Source organism: Psammomys obesus, unplaced genomic scaffold, assembly GCF_907164565.1.
Source record: "Psammomys obesus unplaced genomic scaffold, mPsaObe1.curated_primary_1811, whole genome shotgun sequence".
Lineage (NCBI taxonomy): Eukaryota > Metazoa > Chordata > Mammalia > Rodentia > Muridae > Psammomys > Psammomys obesus.
This window is the reverse complement of record NW_026594428.1, coordinates 15,054,919-15,073,975: the sequence shown is the minus strand read 5'-3', so window position 1 is coordinate 15,073,975 and position 19,057 is coordinate 15,054,919. Positions and strand designations below refer to the sequence as shown.

General features: G+C 41.9%; 1 protein-coding gene across 1 annotated transcript in view; it reads right to left on the bottom strand.

Moving 5' to 3' along the window:
* The window catches only part of Dnah5 (dynein axonemal heavy chain 5), a 298,260-nt gene extending 279,352 nt beyond the window's left edge, over positions 1–18,908 (bottom strand). The window contains exons 1-2 of the mRNA XM_055619009.1: positions 18,768–18,908; positions 11,718–11,852 (exon numbers count right to left, since the gene is read on the bottom strand). Coding sequence (XP_055474984.1) covers positions 11,718–11,852; positions 18,768–18,908 — 276 coding nt within the window. The remainder of the gene's footprint in view (positions 1–11,717; positions 11,853–18,767) is intronic.
* Between the last annotated feature and the right edge of the window lie 149 nt (positions 18,909–19,057).

Sequence of the window (19,057 nt, the reverse complement as noted above, 5' to 3'; positions counted from 1 at the left end):
GTTGATGGTATTACTGCATTCCTTTGCTGATGTTAGAACCAGATTCTTTGGTTCTAACAGACATAAGACTAACAGCTCTCCAGGATCCTCAAGGCCTTCAGTGCCAGATTGGAACTGCTGAGCTGTTCAGTCTCATGGACTGAACGACTGCTAGATTCTCAGCCTTTCCAGAATACCCAGACTTCACTGTACAAGCCAAGTATGTGTGTGTGTGTTGATACATATATACAATCAGTTCTGTTCCTCTAGAGACCTCTGACTAATGCAACTATGAAACATTACACCAATGAAATAAAGCAATCCCTAAAGGACAATTACTGCATAGGTTCTCAAATATGAAGTATCTGGATGATTGTACCAGTACAGTGAGAAAGGCTAGGTAACCCACCCTCTGCTTCCTTTTTCTGTAATAGTATTATCTACCTCCTGGTAAGATGAATATGACTGAAATTGGAGGTGAGACTAACTCAAAACAGGAACTAATGATAGTAGATATTAAGTAAGTGTCACCTGTATCAAGAAAGAGAGGCAAAGAGGAACTTCCCCATTAACTGGGTCTGATGCCCTTCATTTTCTTCTAATTCTTGTTAATTGCTTCCTACAGTTCCTGCTCGAAGCTGTTAGTGTTGGCTAATGAATGAGTCTCCTTGGTCCCAAGGCCTTCCAACTGAGCATTTACAGCTACACAATGGCCATGGAGGCAGAAAGGTCTTCACCATAAAAACTGGCTCTATCTCAAACTAGTACTGCCCTACTCTGCCCCTCATCCTGTGCAAACTGGAACATGTTATCAACAGTTTCTTTTTCCCTCCCTCTCTCCCTCCCTCCCTTTCTCTCAGTTCTTCTCCCTTTTCCTCTTTCCTCCCCTCTCTCTCCCCTCTCATGCCATGTGTTTAAAAGTTAAGTCTTTGGGATTCTTTATTTATTTATTTATTTTTATTTTAAATTAAATTTTTTTTTTCTTTTTTTTTTTTATTTTTTCTTTTTAGTTACATTTTGTTAACTCTGTGTCCCAGCTGTATCCCGCTCCCTCATTCCCTCCCCAACCCCACACTCCCTCCCTGGTCTCCTCCCTGCCCCTTTCCAAGTCCCCTGATAGGGGAGGACCTCCTCCCCTTTCATCTGTCCCTGTTTTATCAGGTATCTTCAGGGCTGGCTGCAAAGTCCTCCTCTGTGGCCTAACAGACTGCTCCTCCCCTGGGGGGAGGTGTCAAACAGCCTGCCCTTGAGATCCTGTTAGAAATAGTCCGTGTCCCCCTTACTTTGGAAAACTACTTGGTTACTGAGCTACCACAAGCCACATCCGAGCAGAAGTTCTAGGTTATATCCATAGATGGTCCTTGGTTGAGTTTCAGTCTCAGAAAAGACCCTGTGCCCAGATATATTTGGTCCTTGTAGAGCTCCTATCCTTTCCATATCATACTAACTTCCCTTCTTTCATATGATTCCCTGCACTCTGCCGAGGGTTTGGTTATGAGTCTTAGTGTCTGCTTTGAAACACTGCTAGGTAGAGTCTTTCAGATGCCTTTTGTGGTAGACTCCTGTCATAAGTTCAAGGCACATCCCATTTGTCTTTCTAAATGAGGATTAATCACCTTCGCCTGTGTCCACTTTCTTGATTATCTTCTTTAGGTGTGTAGATTTCATTATGTTTATCATGTCTTGTAGGTCTATATAAGCGAGTATATACCAAGTTTGTCTTTCTCCTTCTGGGATACTTCACTCAGAATGATCTTTTCTAGATCCCACCACTTGCCTGCAAATTTCATGATTTCCTCCTTTTTGATTGCTGAGTAGTATTCCATTGTGTAAAAATACCACAATTTCTGTATCCATTCCTCCGTTGATGGACATCTGGGTTGTTTCCAAGTTCTGGCTATTACAAATAAAGCTGCTACGAACATGGTTGAACAAATGTCCTTGTTGTGTACTTGAGCAAATTTTGGGTATATACCTAGGAGTGGTATAGCTGGGTCTTGAGGTAGCACTACTCCTAGTTGTCTGAGAAAGCGCCAGATTGACTTCCAGAGTGGTTGAACCAGTTTACATTCCCACCAGCAATGGAGGAGGGTTCCCTTTTCTCCACAACCTCTCCAGCATGTGCTATCACTTGAGTTTTTCATCTTGGCCATTCTGATGGGTGTAAGGTGAAATCTCAGGGTCGTTTTGATTTGCATTTCCCTAATGGCTAATGAGGTTGAGCATTTCTTTAAGTGTTTCTCTGCCATTCGATGTTCCTCTTTCGAGAATTCTCTGTTTAGCTCTGTTCCCCATTTTTTAAGTGGATTACTTGGTTTGTTGCTTTTCTGCTTCTTTAGTTCTTTATATATACTTGATATTAGCCCTCTGTCAGATAAAGGGTTGGTGAAGATTCTTTCCCAATCTGTAGGCTGTCTATTTGTTTTGATGACAGTGTCTTTTGCTTTACAGAAGCTTTTCAGTTTCATGAGGTCCCATTTATTGATTGTTGCTCTTAGAGCCTGTGCTGTTGGTGTTCTGTTCAGGAAGTTGTCTCCTGTGCCAATGAGTTCTAGGCTGTTTCCCACTTTTTTTTCCAGCTGATTTAGAGTATCTGGTTTTATGTTGAGGTCCTTGATCCACTTGGACTTTAGTTTTGTGCAGGGTGATAAATATGGGTCTATTTTCATTTTTCTGCATGTAGACATCCAGTTGGTCCAGCACCATTTGTTGAAGATGCTGTCTTTTTTCCATTGAATGGATTTGGCTTCTTTGTCAAATATTGAGTATTCATAGGTGTGTGGGTTTATTTCTGGGTCTTCTATGCGATTCCATTGATCCTCCTTTCTGTTTCTATGCCAATACCATGCAGTTTTTATTACTGTTGCCTTGTAGTACAGCTTGAGATCGGGAATGGAGATACCTCCAGATGATCTGTTGTTGTACAGGATTGTTTTGGAGATTCTGGGTTTTTTGTTTCTCCATATGAAGCTGAGAATCTTTTTTTCAAGGTCTGTAAAGAATTGAGTTGGTATTTTGATGGGAATTGCATTGAATCTGTAAATTGCTTTTGGCAGGATGGCCATTTTCACAATGTTAATCCTACCAATCCATGAGCACGGGAGATCTTTCCATCTTCTGAGATCTTCTTCAATTTCTTTCTTCAAAGACTTGAAGTTTTTCTCAAACAGGTCTTTCACTTGCTTGGTTAGAGTCACACCAAGGTACTTTATGTTATTAGTGGCTATTGTGAAGGGTGTTGTTTCCCTAATTTCTTTCTCAGCCTTTTTGTCTTTGGTATACAAGAGGGCTTCTGATTTTTTTGAGTTGATTTTGTATCCTGCCACTTTGCTGAAGGTGTTTATCAGCTGAAGAAGTTCTCTGGTTGAATCTTTGGGTTCGCTCATGTATACTATCATATCATCTGCAAATAGTGACACTTTGACCTCTTCCTTTCCGATTTGTATCCCCTTGATCTCCTTTAGTTGTCTTATTGCTCTGGCTAGGACTTCAAGTACAATGTTAAAGAGATATGGAGAGAGTGGGCAGCCTTGTCTTGTCCCTGATTTCAGTGGGATTGCTTTAAGTTTCTCTCCATTGAGTTTGATGTTGGCTATAGGCTTGCTGTATATTGCCTTTACTATCTTTAGGTATGTGCCTTGTATCCCTGATCTCTCCAAGACTTTAAACATAAATGGGTGTTGGACTTTGTCAAATGCTTTTTCAGCATCTAAGGAGATGATCATGTGGTTTTTCTCCTTCATTTTGTTTATGTGGTGGATTACATTGATGGATTTCCGTATGTTGAACCACCCTTGCATTCCTGGGATGAAGCCTACTTGGTCATGGTGGATGATATCTTTGATGTGTTCTTGGATTCGGTTTGCAAGTATTTTATTGAGTATTTTTGCATCAATGTTCATAAGAGAGATAGGTCTGAAGTTCTCTTTTTTGGTTGGATCTTTGTGTGGTTTAGGTATCAAAGTGACTGTGGCTTCATAGAATGAGTTTGGTAGTGTTCCTTCTGTTTCTATTTTATGGAATAGTTTGAGGAGAATTGGTGTTAATACTTCTTTGAAGGTCTTGTAGAATTCTGCGCTGAAGCCATCTGGTCCAGGGCTTTTTTTGGAGGGGAGACTGTTAATGACTGCTTCAATTTCCTTGGGAGATATAGGACTATTCAGTCTTTCTACCTGATCTTGACTTAATTTTGGTAGATGGAATCTGTCAAGAAAGTTATCCATTTCATTTAGATTTTCAAATTTTGTGCCATATAGGCTTTTGTAGTATGACCTAATAATCGTTTGGATTTCCTCAGTGTCTGTAATTATGTCCCCATTTTCCTGTCTGATTTTGCTGATTTGTATGGTTTCTCTCTGCTTTTTAGTTAGTTTGGCTAACGGTTTGTCTATCTTGTTGATTTTCTCAAAGAACCAGCTTTTTGTTTCATTGATTCTTTGGATAATTTTATTTGTTTCTAATTGATTGATTTCTGCCCTTAGTTTGATTATTTCCAGCCGTCTGCTCCTCTTGGGTGTATCTGCTTCTTTTTTTTCTAGGTTTTTCAGTTGGGCCATTAAGTTGTTTGTATGTGATGTTACGGATTTCTTCTTGTAGGCACTTAGTGCTATAAATTTTCCTCTGAGCACTGCTTTCAATGTGTCCCATAAATTTGGGTATGTTGTGCCTTCATTTTCATTGAATTCTAGAAAGTCTTTAATTTCTTTCTTTATTTCTTCCTTGACCCAGCTGTCATTGAGTAGTAAGTTGTTCAGTTTCCATGTGCGTGTCGGCTTTTTGTTGTTTCTGTTGTTGTTGATGTCCAGCTTTAGTCCATGGTGGTCAGATAGTATACAAGGGATTATTTCAATCCTTTTGTATCTGTTGAGGCTTGCTTTGTGACCAACTATATGGTCTATTTTGGAGAAGGTTCCATGTGGTGCTGAAAAGAAGGTGTACTCTTTTGAGTTTGGGTGAAAAGATCTGTAGACATCTATTAGGTCCATTTGATTTAGGGATTCTGTGAGTGCTTTTATTTCCCTATTTGGTGTCTGTCTGGTTGATCTGTCCCTTGATGAGAGTGGGGTGTTGAAGTCTCCTACTATTAAGGTATTAGGATCAATGTATGATTTAAGCTTTAATATTGTTTCATTTACGAATGTAGGTGCTCTTGTATTTGGGGCATAGATATTCAAAATTGTGATGTCCTCTTGTTGGATTTTTCCTTTGATGAGAATATAGTGGCCCTCCTTATCTTTTTTTATTAACTTGGGTTGAAAGTCTATTTTATTAGATATTAGGATGGCTACTCCAGCTTGTTTTCTGGAACCATTTGCTTGAAAAACATTTTTCCAGCCCTTTACTCTGAGGTAGTGTTTATCTTTGTTGCATAGGTGTGTTTCTTGGATGCAACAGAATGTTGGGTCCTGTTTCCGTAACCATTCTGTTAGCCTGTGTCTTTTTATTGGTGAGTTGAGTCCATTAATATTGATAGATAATATTGACCAATGCATGTTAGTTCCTTTTGTAATGGAGTCGATGATCTTACCTTGTTTCATTGCTTGTTTTCTTTTCATTTTTGTTGGGATGTTATCTGTATGCCCTGTTTTCTTGGGTGAATTCGTTTTCGTTGGATTGGAGTTTTCCTTCTAGTATCTTCTGTAGGGTTGGTTTGCTGTATAGATATTGCGTAAATTTAGTTTTGTCATGGAATATTTTGTTTTCTCCATCTATGTTGATTGAAAGCTTTGCAGGGTATAGTAGTCTCGGTTGACATTTGTGATCTCTTAGAGTCTCCATGATGCTTGCCCAGGCCCTTCTGGCTTTCATAGTTTCTGATGAGAAGTCTGGTGTGATTCTGATAGGTCTACCTTCATATGTTACTTGGCCTTTTTCCCTTGCTGCTTTTAATATCTTTTCTTTGTTCTGTAGATTTAGTGTTTTGACTATGATGTGACGTGATGTGTTTCTTTTCTGGTCTAGTCTATTTGGTGTTCTGTAGGCCTCTTGTATATTTATGGACATCTCTTTCTTTAAGTTGGGAAAATTTTCTTCTATGATTTTTTTGAAAATATTTTCTGGACCTTGGAGCCTGGAGTCTTCTTTTTCATCAATTCCTATTATTCTTAGATTTTGTCTTTTCATAGCATCCTTGATTTCTTGGATATTTTGTGATTGGAATTTTTCTGATTTTACTTTTTCTTTGAGAGAAGTATCAATTTCTGCAAGTGTGTCTTCAGCTCCAGAAATTCTCTCTTCCATCTCTTGTATTCTGTTGGTGATGCTTACTTTTGTGGTTCCTGATCTTTTCTCCAAGTTCTCCAGCTCAAGAGTTTTCTCATTTTGTGTTTTCTTTATTGATTCTAATTCTGTTTTCATGCCTTGCACCATTTCTTTTATGTGTTTGAATTTGGATTCCTGTCTCTCTACGATGGACTCTATTTCCTTGTTCATTTCCTTTTTGTATGCCACTAATTTTTTCTCTACTTGTGCCTCTATTTGTTTGGCTATGTTTGCCTGTGTTTCTTTAAGGGTTTTGTCTATTTCTTCTTTCTTTACCTCCAATTGACTGGCCAACTCTTTGAAAGATTTGTTCATTTCCTCCTTATAAGCCTCAAATAATTGAGCAAGCATGGCTTTAAGGTCATTTTCCTGTGCTTCTGATGAATTGGAGTATCCATCGGTTTTGGGGTTTGCTGGTGAAGTCATGATGTCCTGATTTATGTTGGAAGTGTTCTTTCGCCTACCCCTGGCCATTGGCTTGTCTGAGACCTTCCCTGTTTGTTTTTGGATTCTGCCAATCAGACTGGTACTGTCTCTCTCTCGAGTCTGGAGAATTCTTCAGGAAGTTGAGAGAGGTCCCGTGTCCTTAGCGTATGCTGAGGACTAGCTGTACCTGTGGGAGGAAAGTACGCAGGCGCAAACAGAGGCAAATGCAAGCGTGCGTGCGTGTGTGTGTATATGTGTGTGTGTGTGTAAGTGGGTGTGGGCGTGTGTCTCGAGGGACAGAGTGATGGCTAATGTTGAACCCTTGAGTGTGTGGGAGGGGCTCTGCAATGTATATGTCGCAGGCGCTAGTGATGATCGCAGCGCAATTTCTGGCATTAACTGCCTTAACTCCTCAATTAGACCCACAGAGCAGGAACTTCAATGTTCCAAGTGCCCCTCTGTTTCCCAAAGTGGGTATATGGGTGGGAGGGGGTTCGATGCCTGGCTTCTGTTTTAGCAGAACCCAGGATCAGTGGAGCTGCAGATTCTCAAGGGTGCACTCACTTACAGGCAGGACACTTGGCAGAGATTGGCTTATCTGGGCTCTCTGTTCTCTGGTTTGGCCCTGCTTCTTTGATGTGCTCCGCCAGTTCCGTGCTGCTGTCACTGCCAGGTTATGAGGTCTTGCTGCAGCTGGAGTTTTCAGGGTGGTCACGTCAGTGGGAATCGGGGTAATCAGCCTTTCTGTTCTCTGGTTTGGCCCTGGTTAGTCTTAAACTGGAGGGCTGATGTGCCCCGCCAGCTCAGTGCTGCTCCGCCGCCAGGTTAGAAAGTCCCGCTGTAACTGGAGACTGGGTTGCTAGTCCAGATGCTTTCTGGGAAGTCCTGGGGTCTCTTTACTGTGCTCTCCAAGCTTCGGAGGCCCAGCGCCTGGTGTGTCTAGCTTGTATGGCGTTTTTGTCTGGTTTTGGTGAGTATATAGCGTATTCTCTGTCACTGTGGGATTGGGCGGGCCGTACCGTCAGTGATGGCGCTCGTGCGGAGCTATTATGGCGTTTAGCAGACTCGGGCCCTGGGAGGATTGTGCAGCCGCCGCGAGTGAATCTGGGGCTCCGAGACACAGTACTGCTGGCCTTTGCCGATAAAGGGCTTGGGGCTCCGCCTCAGTGGCTGCAGGCCCCAGGCAGTTAGGTCTGCGCTGAGAAAGGCGAAAGGCGAGTCGGCTGTGCCTGTGCCGAGGAGGAGGGAGGTCTGGGGGAGGGGAGTGCCGAGAGATCAAAGGATCGTTTCTCACCTTCCCCAATCAAGTCCGTGGGTGACCCGAGACCAAGGTTTTCACCTCCTGCGATGTTCCCTGTTGTTTAGAAAGTCTCTCCGTTGTTTCCCTGGCTTCAGAAGTTCTTCCACACATCAGCTCAGAACTTTATCTCTTCCACAGCTCGGAAACTGTGTGTGCTAGTCGCCATCTTCAAATTTTTATTTTTATATTAATTACAGTTTATTCACTTTGTATCCAAACTGTAGCCCCTCCCTCAATCCCTCCCAATCCTACCCTCCCTTCCTCATCTCCTCCCATGCCCCTCTCCAAGTCCACTGATATGGGAGGTCCTCCTCCCCTTCCACTTAACTACAGCTTACCAGGTCTCACCAGGATTGTCTGCATTGTCCTCCTCTGTGGCCTGGCAAGGCTTTTCCCCCATCAGGGCAATGGTAGTCAAAGAGCCAGCCACAGAGTTTATGTCAGAGACAGTCCCTGTTCCCCTTACAAGGGAACCCTCTTTGATACTGAGCTGCCATGAGCTACATCTGAACAGGGGTTTCAAATTATATCCATGAATGGTCCTTGGTTGGAATATCTGTCTCAGAAAAGACCCCTGTGCCCAGATTTTTTGGTTCTGTTACTCTCCTTGTAGAGCTACTGTCCTCTTCAGTTCCCACTATCTCCCCCTTCTTTCATAGGATTCCCTGCACTCTGCCCAAAGTTTGGCTATGAGTCTCAGTATCTGCTTTGATACACTGCTGGATAGAGTCTTTCAGAGGCCCTCTCTGCTAGGCTCCTGTCCTGTTTCCTGTTTTCTCCTTCTTCCAATGTCCATTGAACCTGGGTCCTTTGGAAGAGAGCCAGTGCTCTTAGCCCCCACACACACCTTTTCTTTCTTTCTTTCTTTCTTTCTTTCTTTCTTTCTTCCTTTCTTTCTTTCTTTCTCTTTCTTTCTTTCTCTCTCTCTCTTTCTTTCTTCTGAGCTGGTTTCTGTCTGTGTGTAGCCCTGGCTGTTGTCTGTTATGTAATCACTTTTTTATCTTTTTTATTTTTATTTTTATTAATTGCACTTTATTCACTTAGTATCCCCCCATAAGTCCCTCCTCTCCTCTCCTCCCAATCCCACCCTCCCACCCCCTTCTTCACACATGCCCCTCCCCAAGTCCACTGATAGGGGAGGTCCTCCTTTCCTTCCTCTGGTCTTAGTCTATCAAATCTCATCAGGAATGGCTGCATTGTCATCTTCTGTGGCCTGGTAAGGCTGCTCCCCCCTCAGGGGGAGGTGATCAAAGAGCAGGCCAATCAGATTATGTCAGAGGCAGTCCCACTTCCCATTACTAGGTAACCCACTTGGACACTAAACTGCCATGGGCTACCTCTTCGCAGGGGTTCTAGGTTATCTCCATGCATGATACTTGTTTGGAGTATGGGTCTCTGGGACGACTCCTGTGTTCAAATTTCTGGTTCTGTTGCTCTCCTTGTGGAGTTTCTGTCCTCTCCAGATCTTGCTATTTCCCACTTCTTTCATAAGATTCCATGCACTCTGCCCAACCATTGGCCGTAAGTCTCAGCATCTGCTTTGATAGTCTGCAGGGCAGAGCCTTTCAGAGGCCCTCTGTGGCGGGTTTCTAGCTGGTTTCCTGTTTTCTTCTTCTTCTGATGTCCATCCTCTTTGCCTTTCAGGATGGGGATTGAGCATTTTAGTCAGGGTCCTCTCTCTTGATTGGTTTCTTTAGATGTACAGATTTTAGTAGGTTTATCTTATATTATATGTCTATATGAGTGGGTATATACCGTGTGTGTCTTTCTGCTTCTGGAACAGTTCACTCAGGATGATCCTTTCCAGGTCCCACCATTTACCTGCAAATTTCATGATTTCCTTATTTTTCATTGCTGAGTATATTCCATTGTGTAGATGTACCACAGTTTCTGCATTCATTCTTCAGTTGAGGGACATCTGGGCTGTTTCCAGCTTCTGACTATTACAAATAAAGCTGCTACAAACATGGTTGAGCAAATGTCCTTATTGTGTACTTGAGCCTCTTTTGGATATATGCCTAGGAGTTGTATGGCTGCATTTTGAGGAAGCGCTATTCCTAGTATATACACACATGGTATATACTCACTCATATAAACATACAACATAGAATAAACCCACTAAAATCTGTACATCTAAACAAACTAAGCAAAAGAGAGGACCCTAACTAAAATGTTCAATCCCCATCCTGAAAAGCAAAGAGGATGGACATCAGAAGAAAAAGAAAATAGGAAACAACCTCGGAACCTGCTACAGAGGGCCTCTGAAAGCCAGAAGAAAACAGGAAACAACCTTGAAACCTGCCACAGAGGGCCTCTGAAAGCCTCTGCAGTATAGACTGTCAAAGCAGATGCTGAGCCTGATGGCCAACTGATGGGCAGAATGAATGGAATTTTATGTAAGAAGTGGGAAATAGTAAGAGCTGGAGAGGACAATGCAGCCACTTTTGATGAGAACTGATAGACTAAGATCAGAAAAGAGAGGAGAACCTCCCCTATCAGTGGACTTGGGGAGTGGCATGCATGCAGAAAGGGGAGGGAGGGTGGGATCGGGAGGGGAGGAGGGAGGGGCTTATGGGGATACAAAATGAATAAAGTGTAATTAATAAAAAAAAAAACCACAGTCAGAAAACCATGGCACAGTTCAGTATCCAATATTCAACCTAGAGTAGAACCAACAGGTATGTAGGTAGGTAAGTAGGCAGATAGATTAGATAGATAGATAGATAGATAGATAGATAGATAGATAGATAGATAGATAGATAGATAGATAGATGATAGATAGATAATTAAAGACAGACAGAGTGCCTCTATATCATATCAAGACATGGAACTGTCACAGAAGAATGGGTGGAAAGATTATAAGAGTGTGAATAACTTCAAGCACAATGGGACATACATACTTACGAACTGACAACTATGACGACGTGCACAAGGTCTGTTGGTTACCTTCTTTCTGTTTCTCTCTCCATCTCTCTCTCTGTCTCTTTGTCTCTCTTTGTGTCTTTTTCTATCTCTTTGCCTCTCTCTCTCTCGTGCAAGCCCAAGCCAAATAAAATCTAGCATGGAACGGAGAGGTGGTCAAGAAGTCTCACACCTAGCTAGGGAGCTACTGGTGGCTGCTGGTGGTGGGGAGAGGAAGAAGTCAGTTTTCTGAAGGATTAAGTCCCTGAGAGGCACCTCCAGCAGGTGGTCCAAACCCCGGCACATGCTAGCAGCACTAAGTAAATGTGATGGATTTAAAAATGGGGGAGGGGAGATGATAGTGGTAGAAGGACAGGGGAGAAATTCAAAGAGGGAATGGGGGTGGACTTGATAAAAACACATTACACAGATGTACAAAATGTTTAAACAGTAAAAATAAATGAATGCACAATGCATACATACATAGTTACATACACACATGCATGTATACATTCACACACACATATATACATACACACACGTACACACATACATATATACACACACACATACACATACATAAATCAGCAACTTGAAATATGGTTCACTCCCTAATCTCAGGTCCCAAACTGGCATAAGACTCAACCTCATTGGCCATAAAGAAACTCAGGCATCATCATCAACCTGTAGAACTCAAATGATGACCACAAGAGACAACCGAGAGAGCTGGAGACTCAGGAGTCTGATCTGCCTAACCCAGAATGGAGCCCCTGAACGTTAGGCTCGCACCTCTTCAAAGGCACAGCACTGGTGCTTGCCACAGGATGGTAGGGGCACAAAAGTCTCCTACCTGATTACCCTCAAGAAGGGCATCTTCCACTTCCAGTTTGTTCAGGTCCAAACAGGAAGCTACAATTGCAAACAGGTAGTCATGCCTTCCATCCAAACGAGCCCTCTTGGCTTCCTTCTCCTCTTTCAGCCGTTGCTAAAAGAGAGGAATAAAAATTTATTTTGCAATTGCTGCTCTCAGATGGTTCACTTTATGACAATTTCACACAATTGTGGTTTTTGAGTCTTAGGGATCCGCATAACAGGCAGCTTAATGGTAGCAGTGTTTATGTACTCTCTTCTATTTTTAGAAATAAATTGACTTCTCTTATGAAAATAAGGTGTGCCCATTGTTTTGAAATGCAAACAACACAGACAAACAAAAAGAAGCCATATAAATCATCAGCCATCCATAAATTATTACTGTTAACCTTTTATTCTATCTTTCCAGACTTAGTTCCACATGCATAAAAGAATTTAATAGATGCATGCAAAAAAATGAAATTCCCATTTTTGTAAAAAAATTTTCAGCCACAAAGTAACATTCTTATCTCTTATCTTTGCTGTTTATAGGTTCATATCTGCTCTTGGAATTCATTTTGACTTCCACCACTGATGCTTTGTTCTGTTAGCTGTCAATTACAGTAATGAGAAATGCTCAGTATAACCAGGATTTGCAGCTTAATGACCACCCTACCATACTCTTTGCCCACACGAAATATTCAAACATGTGCATGTGCCAATGTTTATATTGACATAAAATTTCTTTGTGTATTCCTCCCTTAACAATGCACCAGTGTTGTTTGTAGTTTGGGGCAGATTTTTCCAGGGCTTCAATAATAATAGCTACAAAATATTGCATATAGGTATACCATAATCTCTTCAAATATTTTGCCATTAGTACACATTGTTCCAATCCATTCCTCAAATAAGCCAATTACCTTTAATGCCAATCAGTAACTCCTAGCAGCAGTAGAAGGATGTCCTTTCTGATCAACAAACACTTTTTAAACTCCTATTCATGCCAGTGGCAATAAACAATGATAATAACCTCAAAAAAGAGCATGAGCTGGTTATTAGGGTAAGTGAAGAAAATGTAACTACTTATTAGGATATGTGAAGAAAATGTAACTACTACAAGCTGACGTAAAGATTAGGAAGAAAATCAGATTTGAGGGTCCCAGAAAACAGGAGACCTATAGATCTTCAGAAAAGGAGTAAGAAAGAGCTTTCCCAGTCTAATCTACACTTGGAGAGGGACAGAGGGGAGAGTAACTGGAGAGTTTCAGGAAAAGGCAGCTTAAGCCAGAGTTGAAGGAAAATTGACATCACTCCCTAGGAGGAAGCTGCACCTGCAAATAAGCTGCAAAAAAGCTGCACCTGGGAGGTATCAGAAAGCTCAGGGCTATCCGGAACCACCAGGAAGCCAGGGGTGGCTGAATGACAGACAAGTAAACATAGTAGGAGATAAGAAAGATGTCATAAGATAAAATACTTTCTTGGACACCTCAAAGCTTTCAAACGTTATCTAGAACCCATGGGGAATGAATGAGTTTCAAATAAAGGAAGACAAATGGTAGCTCTCTCTGTAGTAACAAAAGCTCCATCACCCTGGCATCAGTGTGAAGAGTAGATTGCCTTGAGACAGGCCTGGATGCAGGCAAATGGATCTCTGCAGCATGTCCAGTCTGTAAGTTTGTATCAGAAGGAGCAAACTATTGCATCACCACCACTAGTGGGCTTTTGGATGTGCTGGGTTTGCGTGTATCAACACGTACATGGAAGAGACAGATCAGCTCTTGGGAATGGATATCTAGAGTTTAAGGGAATTTTATCACATGCAGATAAAGAGATATATATACAGGCTCCCAATCCAACCCGAGCAGTGTGGGCCAGATCATTCTTATGAGGGATATCCTATACTAGTCAGGAGCTGCCTGGTACTCTACTTCAAAGATGCTGGAAGTTCCTTCTCATCATCAAGATACAGGAATCAAAAAATATCTCCAGCCACTACCAAACATCTTCTATCAGGCAAAATCACACCCACTGAGAATCACCAAAGGTATAAAAATAGACACACACATGGTTGCAGACATGTGCAAAACATAAGATTACTAACATAAAAACAAAAATAAAGGCATTATTTGTTGTGACTGTGAAAAACAGAACCTGTAAAACTAAATATCAGGCAGGTAAGATGGCTCCATGCGTAAAAAATATCACACACTGTTCAAGACTGGCAAGTTAGCTCACATCCCTATAACTCTGGAAAGTTGACCTCCACATATGTACTATGGCATAGGCATACCAATACATACACACACATGTACCACATCATCACACACATCAAATACACACACACACACTCCTGCACTCGAACACATTTGCAAACACACACATCATACATAAACATTTTTTAATAAAACTTAATCAGCAGCAGTTTCATCCAGTATAGTAGCTATTCAATAAATGTTTATCAAGTGAATAATTAAATCAAAGTTAAGACTATGAGCACAAATAAGATTTTCTTGAAAGGAGGCTAGACAGATGGCTCCCCAATTAAGAGCACTTGCAGCTCTTGCAGAAGACCTGGGTTTGGTTACCAGAACCCACATGACAGCTCACAAACACCTGTAACCCACAGAGCATCTGTTGTCCTCTTCTGGCATCTTGTGGGCCCCAAGCATTCACATAGTACATTTACATACTTGTAGGCAAATACTCAGCAACATAAAGTAAATAAATCTATAGGAAATAGATGTTTTCCAATGGAGATAAGAGACAAGGAAGTGAACACCTTGGAGCAAGGAGGGAATGAAGTGTAAAAAGGACGGCTGCGAATGTGCAGCCAGGAGGGTGCGGGAGACAACATCATCAATCAAGCATAGCCAGTGGCCGACAGCACTAGTTCTATAGAGGATTGCTCACACTAACTGGAATGTCTGTAGGGACTCTGTTTACAAGATGGCTGCAGCATCTCACAGCTGTTTTGCAAAAGTGAGATGGTAAAATTTTCCGGGCCAGCCATTAGAAAACTTCAGCTTTGCCTTTGCGTTTTTGCATTTCAGCCAAGGTCATGAGCCACAGGACCATGTAGCTGAGTCCAGTCACTCACAGAGTTACGAGAGATGATTGTTGCCACTTTAGACTCACAAACATTGATGTGGTTTACAATGCATCAATAGGCATATAGTGATGCTGTTAGAAAATTTTCACTGGGTAGACAAAAAGCAAATGAATGTGTGCCTGAGAAATGGGTAGTTGGTGGGAAAGGGAATACAAACAAGCTAAACACAGGCTATTCTTTTCAGAAACTTTACTGTAAAAGAAAAAGGACGTTGTATTAGTTGGAAAGAATTTAAAGTTGAGGAAGGACTTTTCAAGCTACAGAGGGTTGGCAAGAAAGGAAAAGCGAAAATGCTGAGGATTTCAGGGCATTGAAAGATAATGAGACAGGTAGGAGGTGCACACCTACAGCCCAGCACTCTAGGAAACAAGGGAAGAAAACTGCCAAGGTTGAGCCCAGCCTGGACTACACAGATGTGAAAGAGAGGGAGGAGGAACAAAGGAAAGGAGGGCAGCAGAGAGAATGGAAGGAGGGAGGTTAGCTGGACATCGCTGTCCCTGTACACTTGACATTCATTTCTCTTAACCTGAAGGACTGGCTAGAGACAACAACGTGAGGAAAAGAGTCCAGACTGCGGCTAATAAACAAATAAACAGTCTGCCAATTTCCTTGCTCTTTATCCAAAAAGGTCTTGACATAAAGTACACATTTCATAAACATCAAAGAGAGGACCGTGTAAGTGTATTTTCAAATATCACTAAAACCAGGACGATGCCATTTCTTCAACTACTTTCTACCTTCCTGGCAAGGGAAATAAAAGACTTTCCTCAGAGTGATCTCTTGGACTGTGTAGTAAATGTTTTTAACAGCTTGAGAGCTTGGGGGTCAACCAGCAATGAAACAAACAGCAGATGTGCAGTAGCCAAACAAAAAATAAAAGGGACAGAGGCAGAGGAGTCAAGATTAAGAACAAATGAAGGCTTTCAAAGAAGGCGAAATCCTAAGTAAGATTCCACATAGCAACACATTACTCCATGACCTGATTTTACTAAATTCCAGAGGGGGAAAGGAATTCAGAGAAAAGATTGGTCTCTAAAACAGAACTCTAATTATTCTATTTTTACCTAACTATCAGAGAAGGGAAAACTTCCAAAGCAGTTTTGTGTGTACAAAGAAAGTGGTCAGCATGTTTTTAAAGTAAAAGTTTTAAAGGCTATTTTTAAGTATATTCATTTTCTAAAAACAAGAAATATGAAGTCAACCCTGGCATCATCAAGACTAAAGTTTGCCAGTCTCTATTTTCACTGACTTCCACTAGGTACATCCTGGTAAAATGAGAGGATTTTTTTTTATCCTTTTTTTCTATTACCATGATATAGTCAATAACATTAGACTTAGCAAACAGGTAAGTACATTGTCAGGTTATAAAGTTGTTATGCCCCTTTCCGGCTACTCAGGGACTGCAGCAACAAGGTGATTAGCTTTCTGGGCTTGTTTGCTGCTGGACACTTGGAGAGTGAAAGTCAAATGTAATTAAGAAAGCAAGAAGCACAGTGGGAGATGGTTGGTACACTTGCATAGTCCCAGCATGTGGAAGGCAGAGGAGGAAGGATCATGACTTTGAGGCCATCCTGACCTTCATGTCAAGTTCAAGACCAGATGACTTCTGGAGTATTTTGAATGAGAATAGCCCCCATAGGTTCATATGTTTAAATGTTTGGTCCCCAGTTGGTGGAACTGTTTGGGAAGAGTTAAGAGGTGTGTCCTCGTTAAAGGAGATGTGCCACCACAAAAAGACTTTGCACTTCCAAAATATCATTCTCACTTAGCTCTCCTGTGAAACATGAGATACAGTGAAATCATGCTTGTGAACATGACCTCTCCGCTACCTTCTGCCATGCTCCCTACCATGATGGCATGGACTCACCCTCTGAAACTGTGAGCCCCCAATAAACTCTTTCTTGTATAAGTTGGTTTAGTCATGAAGTCTTCTCACAGCAATAGAAAAGCAATGAAGGCAACTGCAGTGAGACCCCCATCTCCAAAAAAAAAAAAAAAAAAGGGGGGGGGGGCAAGAAGTAGCCATGTGTGGTACTTAATCTTGATTGTCAGTTTTATGAGACTCGTTATCTTCATGGAAACATACTTCTGACCACAACTGTGTGGGGTTTTTCAGACTAGGTTCTCTGAGATGGGAAGACCCTCTAATTGTAGGCATCACTATCCCACAGGCTGGGGTCCTCGAAGGAATAAAACATAGAAAGGCAGATATGCCTCAATAGTCAGTTCTCTCTGCTCTCTGAATACAAAGCGGCCAGCTGCCTGATGCTTTTGCCACCACACCATGCCTTTCCTGCCACAATGGAGGGTACCCCAAAACAGTGAGCCAAAATAAGCCCTTCCTTCCTTAAATTTCCTCTGTCAGGTGTTTTGTCACAGAAGAGTAACAGCTGTACCATGTAATGAACTTTGTTTCTCACTCTGCTGAGAATAAGCCTCCAGAGACTCGCACATGCTATGACTTCACCACTGAGCAAAGGAGATGGATTTTTTTTTAAGCATTCCATTACAGTTGTTTTACACTGAATAAGCAAGCACCAAACTAAGGGGTTTGGAGGGTAGACAGAAACACAGTTAATAGCCAGGAAATCAAAATGGTGTTAAACACTTATGCTGAGGTTTGCTGCTGCTGTCTTGGGATGGGAGGGTGAGTGACACACCGGCTTACACTAAATGAGTGCTACTTCTCAGGCAAGCAGCTCCCTGCACACACAAAAGCTGCTGTAAGGGTCATGGGTTCTAGTCCCAGCTCCTCCATCAGTTGCAACCCCTCAAGCCTGTCATTTAACCTCTCTGGCCTGAAATTCCCTCAATAACAAGATCCCAGCATTGGATGACGTCACAGTGAAGATACCTTCCTCCTCTGTGACAAACTACAGTCCTGAAACCCAGATCCCAGAGAAGTTCCCAATGCTGTGTGCTTTCACAAAGCCCTGTGACTTTTTCCCAAGACCGATCTGCCCATTTTAAGTCCTGATTATTTTACCTTGAACCAGGCAAAGTAGTTCATGTCTGCATTTGCACATATAAACTGGGGATGAACTGCATGCTCTCAGTCTTCTATTTCACCTTTGGCAGAGAGACATTACAGAAATGGAGACAAAGGTCCTTATACAATGGGAATCTCCAAATCAACAAGCACTGCCACTTAATGTGTGAGGAAAGTTGTACATGGTCCATTGTCTTGGTCTTCTGGCATGAAGATAGCAGCATCTGCTTTGAAGGGTTTGTTTGGTATCACCATAGCAACAATGTAAAGATGAAGTCTAGGCAGTGGATTAAAATCAAATGAGCAAAGATTTGGTCCAAGCATCAAAATTTAAGTGAAACAAAACTTTCATTGATGATTTTTCAATTATATAAATGTTTAAGCTCTGCCCCTCATTGGCAGACTCACCACAGTGACCACACTGACACCCTGCAGAAGTAGGAGAAGGATGGAACTATGAAGCTGAGGGCACCTTTGTGACTGAGCATGGATGCTCTTTTCTCTCCCAGAGGACACATTTCATAGTTCACCCTGCTTGTACTGCTGCCTAGACTTCATCTTTACCTTGTTGCTATGGTGATACCACACAAACCCTTCCAAGCAGAGGCTGCTGTCTTCATGCCGGAGGATTGAGACAATGGGCCGTCTACAACATTCCTCATACATAAGTGGCAGGCTGCCAGGCAAGTGGTAGAATCACAGAGTTTCAAGGGAGACTAAGACTGGTGAATCCATTCCATAGACTTTCTTTAAATTAGCAGTTAAGTTATTCTATGATGTTCTAGAAGGGTACCCAGGGACTGTGCACAGCTTCTGTAGGGTGCTATGGGCAGAGACTAATACTTGCATTCCTAGTCATACTGCCACCTTGGGATTGTCTCCCGGCTTAACTGCCCTATGTCCAGCTCTGCCATTCCACCCCTGAGTTTCCCAGGAACTAGGAAATCTCCTACCTCGCCCTCTACTCCGAAAAACTCTGGGAGTTGAGTTCTCTGCTTGTGCATACAAGAGACTGGGCTCTGTGCTTTCATTTTATAGAGCGTCTCTCCCAGACACTCCTCTTCCTGGCTGCTGCTCCCAATGGAAAGATGCATCTTTCACTTACATTGTATTTTATACACTATGATCTTTATACAATGAGGAAGTGACTAGGCAAAAGAATGGGTTCAATAAAAATATGATGTAGATAAATAGATGATAGATAGATAGATGATAGATAGATAGATAGATAGATAGATAGATA